We start from the raw sequence: 14337 nt of genomic DNA on the forward strand, positions 1-14337 counted from the left end.
ACCTCAGAGGTCAGATTTTTGCACAGAAAGGATAACTGCATCTGATGGTTTGGGAGAAGTTAGTGAGGTAATGTAGTTAAGTGGTAGAGGCAGGGTAATGTAGTAATGGGGGGGGGGGGGGTGGAAGGAAGAAGAAAAAGATAAAAAATAAGGGGGGGGGGCTGCGGCGGTGTCATTACACCATAAAAATTGACAATTACAAATTTAGGTAGCCGGATCAGTGCATGGGTGGATGAGAGGGTTTTTATCATCCTTAGGTTAAGAGATGGGCAAAAAGGGTTACCTCAACAGTTTCAGAATGTCAATAGTAAGATATTGTAATCAAGACCCTTTCCCCTATCACAGGTAGCTAATAATGTATTCATATTAGTGAAAGGGAATGAGGGTAGTACTTGATAATCAGCAGATTGAACAATGTTAAGTGTGGAGTGACTGGATCCTCAAGGGAAGGGCAATAGCCTTCTCATCCCAAGAACTTGGGACTGTTTGGTGTAGCTGTGAGGGTTCAAAAATAAAGGATATTAGTATAATCCTCAAAGAGGGGAGGTGCAGGTCTACTTAGGGAACTACATAATTTGAAAGGGTCATAAAGCAGGTGCTCCATTAAGCATTGCTGAATAAAATGCTGTAGATTAGAGGTGTAACACCCTCAGAGTTAAGGCACAACGTGGTACACTTATATTAATCATATGAGCAATAGAAGGGTATACAGAATTTTAATGCTGACCCTTGTGTTGTATAAAGTCCCTTCTGTACCCTCTCATGCAAGGTAATGACATGCACATTTCCAACTGGCAGAGAATTGCTTGTTGTAGCTTTCAGGGATATACAGTATAGGAAAAATTTAGCACGTGGAATAAAATCGGCTTGTAAGTCAATAGGGGTAACTGATGGTTGCAAGGATGTAAAAGACATGTGATCTGTCACGTGTGAGTAAAAAAATAGGGGCCCCACAAGTATAAATATCCCTGAGAGCTACAAAGCAGGTTTTAAAGCTCAATAACAATAAAGCACAGAACTTGTATATAAAAACAAAACTATGGTGGATATGGTAAAAAAAGGGGGGAAAGGGGTGAGGGGAATTAAGGTGTCAGGGAGGGAGAAGGGAGCAGTTCCACATCAGTGTCTGGGTATTGCTGGTAGATGTCCAGGAGGTAGCATTTTTCCCTTTTTGTTTTCCCTGTTTTTCTTCTTTCTTCTGTCCTCACTCCTTCCTTCTGTCTTTCCTTTTCTGTACTTTTCTCCCCCTTCTGAATCCCCCTACCCTCCTTTACAGAGTCAAAATTGCGAAGATGGAGATGTGTGGGACAAAGTGGAGGAGGGAGAGGTGGAGGAAGATAGAAGCGAAGATCACCTCCCAATTCTAAGTCTGTGCAGTTAAAAGCAGATCATAAGTAGTGAAATCCATAAACTAGTAGAGGAGGGTAGCAGACAGCAAAAACTTAGGGTGTGTAGTCCGGCAACATAAAATTAGTAGAGTGGGGGGCTGTTGAAGCAAGAGTGAAAAAAAAATAAAAAAATATCCTTTAAAGAGAGACATGCAGTCAGTCAGAGGTAATTGATGTTGTAGAGAAGAAAAGGGGATCGAAGGGATCGGTTACTTCTCTGATATGATGTAGTTACAAGCGTTCGAGCTTCAGTGATCGCGGTGGATTCTTCGATGGTCTGGTGATTTAGAGAGACTTACTCTTTGTTTCAGTCCAGAGAGATTAGAGTGTGGATGATCTTTCAAAGGGCAGCGGTGTCGTCTGCTCCTCTGTTCTTGGGTCTCCATTGGTTCTCCTCTAGCCAAGACGGTTTTGGAGAATGGTGTGTGAAAATTAGTGTACCAGTTAGGCCAGTGTTTCTCAACTCCAGTCCTCATGGACCCCCAACAGGTCATGTTTTCAGGATTTCCATTATTTTGCACAGGTGATTTGATCAGTTTCACTGCCTTAGTAATTACCACAGCTGTTTCATCTGAGGGAAATCCTGAAAACATGACCTGTTGGGGGTCCATGAGGACTGGAGATGAGAAACACTGAGTTAGGCACACCTGCTGGCGGGATGTCTAAGATTTTGTAGAATTGTTGTATGTCTTCCAGGACCCAAAGATAGGCCGTGCAGCCTTGGGTAGAGGCTGTGAGACAAAAGGGGAATTTCCACCTGTAGTGAATGTCTTTAGTGCGGAGCGTATCCAGTAGAGGACGGAGGTCTGTCAGGCTGGCTGGTGTAGTGACGTTGGGCTCTCCGTGGTGTTATAAGCAGGTGGGGCCATTTGTGCTCCAGGTGTAGGGTAAGTAGTTGGTTGTGTGCAGTTTGTGGAAGCCGCCATGTTGTTGGCCGCTGTGTGAAAGATATCTAGGATACTATGGCTTAAGCTATTGCCAGAGTCCCAGGAAGAGTGGAAGCGAGTGCCTGAGGAGCTGTGAGAAGACATCCCCATGCTACGTAGAGCTGGCTAAAGCCTCTGAAAGGGCCGATGATATTCCTCTGGTGGCAGGAGCGATAAGCGGCCATCTTCCTCCGAGGTCAAACCACACCCCCTCTTTTGATCTGTAGCAAATATGTCTTTGATATGCTCTGTTCATAGGTAAAAATGGATGGAAGAGCTAGGTTTGTTCAGCTCCATGCTCTGTGATGCTTGTACTCATTATACCCACTCTGGCCAAGCACACAGCATAATAGAGAAGAAAAAAGTATACCCAATATTTAAGCATATGCAATTTGTGGAATGAAAGGGCACATATAATCAAACCTATCCAGTTATGGGTAGCTGTTGGTTGGGGTGAATGACTTACTGGCTTCTTACATTCCTAGGGTGCCCAGAGTGTCAGAGCTGTTGCTGTGCTCTGCTGTGTCTCTGGTTGCGCTTCTCTAAAATAATATACATGAATGAATGAATGAATGAAGGAAGGAAGGAGCAACAGTAAAAACCCATGTTTAGTGGCCACAACAGTTGCATAACCCCTTGAACCCTTTGATACAAAGAGCTTTCCATCACAGTGGTCAAGCACTCAGCCCACCAGTGGTCAACTAGAAACAGGATAAGTATGGACTGACCTTTTAACATCGACTTACTAATACAGACTGGTATAGACAAAGTTCACATTTCCATGAATATATTGTAATAAAGTAATTAAATGCACCCTTGAGCAATGGGTTTGAAAAAAAAATAAAACATCCAGGAGGGAAATTAAAAATTTCGAAAACATCCTGTTAAGAAGACAACTGGTGAAAGATCTCATCTTGTGAGAAATGTACTGTGATAATGTTAAGCTGTGATCCAATGCCAAATGGCAATGATTGATAGAAATACTATACTAGCTCCAGAGGGAACAGATTTATAAAAAGGTTGTAAGTGAGCAAAGTGGTTTCTAATCCACCGCTATTTATTTGTATTTAAACAGATTAATAGACACTGATCTAATCAACTTGACAGGAAAGTGTAATCACAGAGATAAACAGAGCACCTGTAGGTACAACTGTTCAACAGCATATGAGGTCAGGAAAAAAAATCAATGTTAAAGAAGTCATTTTGATCCCTCTTTGGGAAAAAACGCATGCAATCTGTTTTGCTAATCACTCACAAGCTACATACTTATACTGAACTTTGCATGAACTATTAGGAGGAAACAAGAAATAATGCTAATTTTGCAAGCTTAACAAGAATTTCCAGTTTAAATTCAGACTGGTCCAAGAATGGTACTGGCTAACATAAAATAGTGAATTTGAATAAAAGCCTAAACTGTCTTTTTAAAGAATTATCAATTACAGACCATGTGGCTCCTTTTACTCCAACCATTTGATTGCTATCACTTTTTCTCTTCTCTCGCACATGTATAATTTAATGCTTTGATTTCTTCACTATAGTTGCAGTTAAAACATTGCTTTCTACCATTACCGTTTTTTGTTTTTTTTTAATCTACCTCTTCTGTTTTATAGAGTATTCCACTGTCATAAAGTTAAACTTATTCTACAACATATCTCCTGATCCTTTGAAACCTTAAGCTACATATGCACCTCAAGAGAATAATTATTGGCAGCCCCATTTGTTATTGGCTTCCCTAAGAATGTGTTATTATTGCCCCTCAACCGCTTCTCCTCAAGCTTCAAAGTCAGTGGAGGGGGGTGCACACATGCCACAGCCATGATGCAAAAATGATCTTCCCTCTGTTGCACTCAAGGGCAGTATCACGCGCTGAATACAACCAATTGACGATAACGAGGCCATGCTGCAACTGCCTCACAACCCTGTGCAATACATATGGTTGCAATGCAGTGATCTGGGTTTTTAGGGGTTAAAAACAGGCAGTGATCAACCATGGATCGCTCTTCAGAGCACTAACAATAATTTAAACTATCCCTTAAAGGGACTCCAAGACAAAGAAAGTATGCTCAAAAAGCAGCCTGCAAAAGATGATAATTAACCCCTTCCCACTGCGGCCTCCTGCCTTCTAAGAGTTTCAAAATGCTGGAAGGTGGAGGCGAGCATTCAGATCATGTAACCACTGTGATTGGCAGTCATAGCACTCACATGATCAAAAAGCTCCCGATTGCAAGTAGGCACTGGGGGCTTTTCAGTACCTGCCAGTAACTGTGCTGGGAGCATGTAGAGTGCAAGCTCAGCAAAGAAAGTTTTACATTTGGGATGCATATATATGGCCTCTCTGCATTAAAGCCCGCCCGCCAACAGGCCAGATATATGTGTATGACTGGCAGGAACAGGTTAATAATCCACCATCCCACTGCTCATTTGTTACATCCTCACATTGCCTAGCTATGGCCTCCAGCAAAATCTGCACATCTGACACTTCTGAGGGCATCGGATGTCTGTGTCTCCACTTCTCTCTTCCACAGATGTAGCTTCATTTACTGCACCTATGTCACTACTGTGTCCACTAGTAACTAGGGGGGTCAGCTGATTAACCGCTTCACACCCAGCCACTGTAAATAAATGGCTGGGTAGGACAAACACCATTCTAAGTGGATGTACCTGTACATCCTCTCAGGATTGCGCTTCCTGTGCACCTCGGGGGGTGCACATCAGGATGATCGCTGTGTCCAGCAGACACAGCGGATTACCGATCTGAGTACCGAGCGGCAAGGCCCCACCTCGGTACCATGTGATCGCTGTGACCAATCACAATGATCAATACTCCTAGTAAAGATGGCTGCCATTGGTGCAGCCATTGAAAACTACTGTGAGCTCTGTGATTGGTCACAGTGATCACATGGTACAGGGTCAAGCACCGCCTTCCTGTACCATGTGATAGCTGTAGCCAATCACAGCTGATCACAGTGTTAATAGTTCTGCAAATGCTACTGTGTACACAAAGCCAACAGAGTTTATCGAGAATTTCTTGTGTTAACAGGTGGTCACACACCTTTAGCACCTGACAGATTATATGCATGTATTGGAATCTGAGCACGGGTATATCTTGTTTCTGTTTTATTGCAGGTCAGCGACCAGACCTAAACTTAGTAGTTCTCCTTTACTTTGTGTTTGTTTGCCCCGGGTTGGCAATGTGTTCACAGTAGCATTTGCGTTGCCAGCGCAGAGTAGGCCTGGCCAGGAGGGATTGGTTTCGACGCAGTTGGCCATCTTAAACACGTATTGCAATATGTGTGGACAAAACATTCCTGTTTTTTATTGCAAAGTTTGCTAAAAACGGTATATAGCAGTGTGCAGAGGGTTTTCCAGAATTCCTGGCCTGTGTATTGACCACATTTCTGCCTGTTGCCTGGACCAATCCTTTGCCTGTTTGCTGACCATGTCACTGTCTGTGGCCTGAACTGACCCATCTGCATGTCCAACTGGCTATGTTCTTGTGAGACACCAGTCCCAGCCATGCCCTGGAATTGCTATAGGTGGCACTACACTAAGTTATGTTCCCTGAGCACTCACATAGAAGCGATCATTACAATACATTGATTTTAATACAATTGATTGATTTGTGTGATACACAAGATACAATGTCCAGTATAAAAGTCTCACATGTGATATCACCTTTCACAGGAGTAGCATAATGTATTTTGGGGTGTAACTTTAAGTATGCCCACGTGTGACAAATATCTTATTAAATTGACAACTTTGTCGAAAATAATTTTAATTTTCTTCCTGCATTTTCCAAAAACTTGTGCCAAAAAATGAAGTCTTCAAAAGACTCACCATGCCTCCTAAAAAAATACCTTGAGGTGTTTGCTTTTCAAAATGGGGTCATTTTGTGGGTGTTTCTGCTGCCCTGGTGCTCCACGGGATAGGTAGGAGTAGCAGAATGTGTTTTGTAATTCTAAGTATGCCTATGCTGTGTGTTAGAAATATCTTATTAATTGACTTCAAGTGAAAACAAAAAAAAAATTTCTTTCTTGCATTTTCCAAAAAATATTTGGTAAAGAAATTACTCACTATGCCATTTCAAAAATACCTTGGAGTGTTTGCTTTCCAAAATGGGGCTATTTTTGGGTGTTTCCACTGTCCTGGTGCTCCAAGGCCTCCAAAGACGTGATAGGTAGTCAGGAAATTAGATGTGTAATTTATGCTCCTTGAAAGCCCAAACATATTCCTTGGATTTTGTACCCCTCTATGCATCTAGACTCACACATGTGGTATGCCCTTACTCAGGAGACCTAGGAGAATGTGTTTTGGGGTGTAATTATAAGTATTTCTATGCTGTGTTTGAGAAATAACCTTTTAAAATGACAACTTTGTGAGAAAAAAAAACCAAAAATTTAATTTCTTAATTTTACAAGAAAATTACAACTTCAAAAAACTTGCCAAGCCTCTTACTAAATAACATGGACTGTCTACTTTCCATTTGGGGGGTATCTGTACTGTCCTGGCAGTTTAGTGCCTCATGATATGGGATAGGCAGTCAGTACATCAGGACTGATCAATTTTTAAATATTTTTATCATAGTTTGTAAACTAACTTTCTCACAGACGAAATCATATACACTGATTTGGGTTATTTTTACCAAAGAAATGCAGCAGAATACATTTTAGCCTAAATTTATGAAGAAAGATTATTTATTTGCGAAACTGTATAACAGAAACTGAGAAAAAGCGTTCTTGTTTCAAACTTTTCGGTATTTTGATCTTAAAAAATAAAAACCCCAGTGTTGATTAAATACCACCAAAGAAAATCTCTATTTGTCTAAGAAAATGAAAACCGTTTCATCTGGGTACTGTGCTGCATGACTAAGTAGTAGTCAAAGTGTGACAGCACTGAAAGCTGAAAATTGGCCTGGGTAAAAAGGGGGTGAAAGTGTCCAGTATTGAGGTGCTTAAACATGTACGTTTTTCCAGAGGCCGTAGCATTAACAGAAAGCAAACATCCAAGGAATGGTCGAAAGCAAGTGATCATCTTTTGTAGACTTCATTTTGGGCACATTTTCAATGTAGCGACAGAGTCACTTTACACATTTGTGTTCATATGTCAATTCTAATTTCACATGACATTTACAGTGCAAGTGTGGCAAATAATTTATGTGTATGTACAATAAATTCTATGGAAAAATATAAATAACTATTAAAAAATATATTATATCTTCTGTTAAAGCAGAGCCAAATGGAAGTATTAGTGTATTCCAGAACACCATAAAGCTATACAATAAATCTTACAGCACAAGATTCCCATATTCAAATCCAACAGGGTTCTATCTTCATGGACTTCAAATGGTTCCCCTACATTTCTCAGTTTGCACTAAATTCTGTGTCTGTTTAAAAAAAAAGAAAAAAAAAAGGGCTCTTGCATATTAATGTCATAATGGTAAGTATGAGTCGAATGAAATAAAGCCCTCCAGTGGTGCACTGTCACCGCTGACAGGGCTCCCATCTTCATCCCGTATTCCTTCTGGGTGTTCAGTCTCTGGCTGTTTGAATGGCTGACTCACTCCTGCACATGAGCATAGGAGTCACGGCCAAGGCACAGCCCTCTCAATGGTGACGTCATCGGATGCTACTAAAGTGAATATCTCCCAAACAGTGCACGCTTACAAGATATTTACTGTACTACATGTATATGCTGTACTGTACTGTACTACATGTATATGCCTTATTATACACGTACCTGTAGGTAGAAACAAAAAAACAGGCTTTACTACCTATTTAATTGTATTAATCAGTGGAATTGCAGGCTCCGCTGTAACAGTGACTGGAGTAAAAGATTGCTTTAGAATGTTGTGGTGTACAGGAATAAAGGTAAGAAAAGTAAGGACACAATGACAGAACAGGCAAAAAAGTAAAATTGTTTATTCTCCTGTAAAAAAGTTACAACTCTGGAAAGAACGCACCTTTAACAAATTGCTTGCTTCAACTATCAGATCATTGCAATAAAAATACTGCAGAGACACATTCTTAAAAAGTGTCTTTTTTTCTGACAAAACTACAGATGATATTGACTATTACTATATTACAGGCTGATTATTTTAAGCTTTCTATAAACTAATCCACACACCTAATCCTAAAAAAAAGAAAGCAGAAGACAGAATCACACTTGCATTTTACAATTAATTCAGAAGCATAAATACCACTTAAATTACACAAGGAAACCAAATAATAATATTAAAAATACACTAATATATTATCCATTGTGAAGCTTTTTTTAACTTACTTTCAAACAATATCATTGACATAGTGAAAGGATACTATATAAGTCATACAATCAATATAATAAAACCATTCATTCCAATATGTTTTTTAATCATGCATAAACACATTGGTTGGTTTTAACTGTGAAAAACAAAAATGTCATCCAATTCGCTATTGTGCTTTCTTACCTTTTAATTACAAGTAACATTTCTGCATTATTATTTAATGGCACAATTCTCATTTGCACCAGATATGCTAAAATGAACACACAAGGAAATAAAGACACAATTTTATCTAGATTCTAATTCAGAATGTCATATTTATTTCTCTTGAGTTTAGTAATGTTTTTACTTTTGTTATTCAAGTAAGGATGTGTTTATTATGTCAAATGTTCACATGTGACGATCAACTCTAAAGGTTTCACTGATTTCAAAAGCATAGGCAGGGCAACATGGATAAATATATTCAAAATCTGTGAGTTTAAATTAGTACTGAGAAAAGTATGGAGGTTGTCATTGCTTACTTCCTTCTGAAAATACTATTTACATGTCTGTCTCTGGTATCCATACTTTTCTCGGTCATTGCCCTGGAACTGGTATGCAGATTAGAAAAGTTAGAACTCCTAATTTGCATACGTGTTTCAGGCCAGTGCCTCAGAAAGTGTTAAAGTCTTTGGATCAGTATGACAACAGGCAGATGGGAATTTCAGGAAGCAATGGCAGCCTACTTACACTCTGGGCAAAGATTTCTAGTATTACCATAGTAAATATTTTTGCACTGGAATTGGTTCTATGGGAAGGTGAACCCCATAACTAGAATATGGCAATAAAATAGATTTAAAGGTTTGTTGCACCTTGTTTTGAGACTGGGACTTAAGCTGCTGGGTGACGTTTTTCTATGCAACACTGATACTCTTACAAATGATAAACCTAAAAAGATAAACAGATAGTAGAGTGGCTATCTAAATATCACTATGTGCCATATCTACTTATGTGGTAAAAATGTAACTGCAGAGATGTCTTTTTTTAATAACAAGGTCCTTGGTACTTTGGTAATTTTGAATCAGCAATCACTCATCGAATTGTAGCAACTTGGAGCAGGCCAGAAATGTGAGTTCAAAGTTAATTTCCAAAACTTTATAATTCATATTGTAACTCTTAAGGGAGACCACACAGAATCATTTTTTTTTTTTTTCCAGAAAGTTGACTAGATAAAGATTACATAAGAATTTTATTTTTCCTGCTCCTGTCCCTTTGAGGAGGTACAATGTGTTATCATAACCACTTCTCTGTCACGTTTGAAAAGGATATCTGAATTTGCTAATTGTATACGTTATGGAACTCTTCCAACACTGTCTTTGCACAAGTTGAGCAAGTACGCTTTGTAAATTTTGCTGAAGTGTATTTAGAATGAGACCGCAAAGGTGAATATTACATCATTCTTAGAAATCAAAAATGTGCAGCCTGCACATTTTTGATTTATAATCCTATGTATATGTGTTAGTGATTCACATGAGTGCAAAGCAACTTGAGAAGGTGGGGATTTTTTAGGCTGCATGGGTATATACTTGTATATTACTTGTTTCTTAATCAAGTGTTTTTTGGACTTCACTCTTGAATGGAATTCTTGGCAAGAGCTTAATAAATACAGTACATGTCATATGTTTTACATGCCCAAAGACCTAGAATTCAATTTGGCTGATCTTTCAATTTACACAACCTATACATACTGCACAGTAGGATATGTGACACTTTTTTCTTATTTCAGTGTCAAGGGTCACATACAGTATATGCAACATTGGACAGAGCATCTGTATAATCACACAGCTGATTCACTGTTCAGTGAGAGAGCAGGTAACAAAGGAAGTTGTGTAACAAATATAGCTTGTGCTGCAAAACTAACCAACTTGTTTACCCAAGACCCCCAAAACTGTCCTGAAAAATTATGACAACACAAAAATGATCATGCAACATAAGTAATGCTATGGAAAATTTTCAAAGCTGAGTAAAGCTGGCCATAGACGGAGCGATTTTCTTTCCTGCAACCACGGGTTTCAGGAAAGTAAATCGCTTGATTCCTCCATCAACACAGTGTTGATGGGGGAATCTCTCCAGGGCAGGGGGAACAGCTCCCGCCAGAACACAGTGATTACTACTAGTGGCTATAATAGCCATTCGCAATAATCGCATGTAAAATCTGACAGGCTGGTTGGGTACATTCAGCCTGCCTATACATGGTTCGAAGCTCAGCCAGTCCCTGTTGAACCGGGTGAGATTCGAACTGTCTATGGCCAGCTTAAGGTGCACACTAGTGTCTATCCTAGTTTCTCCTGCATTCAATTTTAGGAATAACTAAAAGGATGGACAAAAAATGTTACTCTTGCAGTGGGTCCATGTTTGCACTGCAAGGGTTAACAGCTTGTTTTGCTAAGGGGATGATGAAAAAGGAGATATACTTACCTTATTTCTTGCTCCATCAGCAGCCAGTGCTCCCCTCAAATGTTCGACATCCTGAGTTCTAGGCAGCCTCTTGGCAGTCTCACGTACAGTGCAGGGATGCTGCTCCTGCATTGTAAGGGATTATGTAAGAGAGCTGCAATCAGACAGAAAAGGGAAGCCAGAGAGGGTCTGCGAGAATAAAGAAAAAGTTAAGTATATCATGTTATTATTTCCTAGGCAAAACAAGCAGCTAATCTTTGCAGTGTGGAGAGGGGCCCATTGCAAGTGTAATATGCATAAGAAACACCTCCAGTTGGACAAGTAAAGAGAAATGAGTGGTGCATGCTATCATTTGTCCATTATACGCTGAGAGGCAAGAACTATTCTTCACTACACAAATTACACAAAGCTGTTTATCTCCAGCCTTTTCAAACTGGAAGAATGCAGTGAGTAAAGACATCAATGCACATTATCCGTAAGTCAGAAAACCTAAAGCAGATCTGTTACTTGTATTGTAGAGCAGATTGAGGCAATGCAGGAGTCACTTTTTATTTTTAAATTCATGTTGCCACTGCTACAAATCAGCTGATTTTGGCACCTATTCTGAAGACATTGGTAATCATTCAACATGGCTGCTGTCAGAGTGAATTTGTATTACATTATAATGTAATGTATCCAGAAACCACAATTTTCAGAACATAAAGACTTGCTACATGTCCAAGATGTCTCTTCTTGGTGAGAGATGACCTTCAAATATGAAAAATACTTTCTTCCACATAAAATGGTCACTTACTTTGGGAGAAGTTGAATTGAAGCAACACAGAAAACTTCACACATAGAAAAAAACAATAGCTCCAACTAGCACTGTTTATGCAATCACTGAATAAATGAGACTTCCAAGCAATCCAACCACTCTTTAAATTATTTTATTACCAATTTCCATTCACCCTTTGAATATGCGTATTTACATTTGTGCTATATAACTAAACCGTTATCTGTAAAACCAGAAGTAAAATTATGAAGGAAACAGACATACCTCAGTCAAGAAATTTCATACTTGAGAAAGCATTGCTTATTGCTTTACAAAAATAACTTATGCATATGGAGTGTCTCCTGCAAAAAGGGCACTGTTGGTGAACTGCCTCACTCCTTAAGAAACAGGCCAACTCCAAAACAAATAAACATGAAAGGATATCTTACATATGCTGAACATAATGAAAACATAAAAACAAACAAACAAAAAAAAAAAGGTTGATCATAATCTGAACAGGTGACCACTCTGAAATGAGAGAATTTTCTCATAATAAATGCTGGTAAGACAATTCATTCAAACACAGAATCCACCTTATATCCTGAAAAAGCACAACCCTGAGTGTCTCAAGTAGTTCCATATTTTTTTCTTGTGTAAGACACGTCCAGTCTTACGTCAACCTCCTGGGCATAATGCTTTCACAAGAGCTGGAAAGCTCCTGACTATTTTTCATTTGTAGAAAAATGGAGTTTTAAAACAGTATCTGTGAGGATTTACACACTGTAGCATTTTTTATATCTTGCACACACAATGATAAATTTATCAAAGATTTCACCTAAGATTCACAGAATTTTCACATAGGGTTCAACTGTATGCCAATTGGGTGAATCTTGGGCATACCCATTGTTAAATAGAACCCATATAGAAAATATATGGCCTTATTTAGTAAAGCAAAGAGCACTGTGTTATGTTTTGTAAACCAAAGCAACCAAGCAGAAATTGTGGCTACTGTGCTTTACACAATCTCATAGCGCTTTGCACTACTTTAGTAAATAGGCTTCCTGCACCTTTTTGAGTATCTATATGCAGTATGTTCTTAGTAAACAGATTGTCTTAGAGCAGCTAGAGATTATGGAGTCTAGGTCTTACAAAAGGAAACAAAAATACTCTTGGCACTTCATGCAACAAAAGCCAAGGCCTATTGTGTGTTCCTCTATGATGGTAATCTAGCATACCATTGTTTAATAGTAAGAACCATTTAAGATTTTGGAAATGGAGATTTAGTCTGGGTTCATAGACAATTTCAATGTAATCCTAAATTATACACAGCCAGCCGTCCCCTGAAAGCATAATGTTGTTCAAAGTATCACATCCACTTTAGTGATGCTAAAGAAGAATTTTGAGCTGGCAGCTACTTGAAATAACCATGCTTATAACATATTGCAACCATGCCTTTCACTGAAACTACTCAACTTTCATGTACTTGGATCCAATATGTGAGAAAAGTGTCTATTCTTGATTAACAGTGCAACATTTGTAACAAATCAGGTCCCTTACTGGGTTTGTTGTACTTTGTTTTATCATTTCTTTATTATTGTCCTTTGCGGCATTTTTTTTGGAATGAACTCTTCAGAAATGAACGATATCCTGGGTCATCGACATATTCATTCTTGAACTTCACATTAAGAACTCTCTGCCGTTTCCTCTCACCACAAATAACTTCTTCCCCATAGAAAGCATCTTCAAATTTCATGTCTGATGCTCTGGACTGCAAAAAAAAAAAAAACAGAAATATGTAGGAAAAAAAATAGAAGATATACATTTTCAGAAAATACATGTTCTTCCTAAAGAGGTCATTCATTTCCCACTGATTTTTAATATTACTTGACTTGCACATCTGCAGCAGAAAGCCCAGATGTATACCAGGACAGAGCATTAAAACAGACTCGCATGTCACATAAATACTCAATCACCCTGGAAATAATGTGTAAATATCTTGCTGTAAGCACTGTGTCCTCTGATTTTTTCACAAGGCCTACATTTCAGAATATTATACATAAATGGTTTAATCAAATAATAGTCTACAACAAAGGCAGTTTTATCATAGCAAGAGCCTCATGGTCCTAAAACAAAATATAAACAGATCCCATTTTCAAATGTTAAACACAAACCCTAAAGGAAACCTGCAATGAGTGAAATAATGGATGGTGGTATTGCTGCACTCCTGCTAAAAATGCGAATTGCCTGGCTATCTCTGCGGTCCATACTTTTTGGGAAATTGATCAAGAACAAAGTACATCATAAAACAGAGAGAAGTCATTTTATTTTTCTTCTTCACAGTCAGGGACTCTGAAAGTACTAAAAGCATCAGATTGTCATGGCAGCCTGGAACTAGTATTTTGAAAGGACGAAGTTAGCGATGGCAGCAGCTATAAAGGTTATAGCAAATTGTTAATAAAATAAGGTAAAGCTTCTCCTGTATCAATGCTGAACTTATTAGGCCACTAGATGGTCAAAGGGCAGATAGCAGGATAGTAAAAAAATAAATTATGGCTAAGAAAACTACTGACATAATTT

At 38.7% G+C, this 14337-nt stretch overlaps 1 protein-coding gene across 1 annotated transcript in view; it reads right to left on the reverse strand.

The window, feature by feature from the left end:
• Positions 1-8216: 8216 nt before the first annotated feature.
• KDM4C (lysine demethylase 4C) overlaps positions 8217-14337 on the reverse strand; it is a 543890-nt gene continuing 537769 nt past the window's right edge. The window contains exon 22 of the mRNA XM_089678131.1: positions 8217-13528. Coding sequence (XP_089534257.1) covers positions 13352-13528 — 177 coding nt within the window. The 3' untranslated portion in view covers positions 8217-13351. The remainder of the gene's footprint in view (positions 13529-14337) is intronic.

Source organism: Staurois parvus, unplaced genomic scaffold (genome assembly GCF_062004578.1).
Source record: "Staurois parvus isolate SC_StPar_1 unplaced genomic scaffold, SC_StPar_1.0 ptg000198l, whole genome shotgun sequence".
Classification (NCBI taxonomy): domain Eukaryota; kingdom Metazoa; phylum Chordata; class Amphibia; order Anura; family Ranidae; genus Staurois; species Staurois parvus.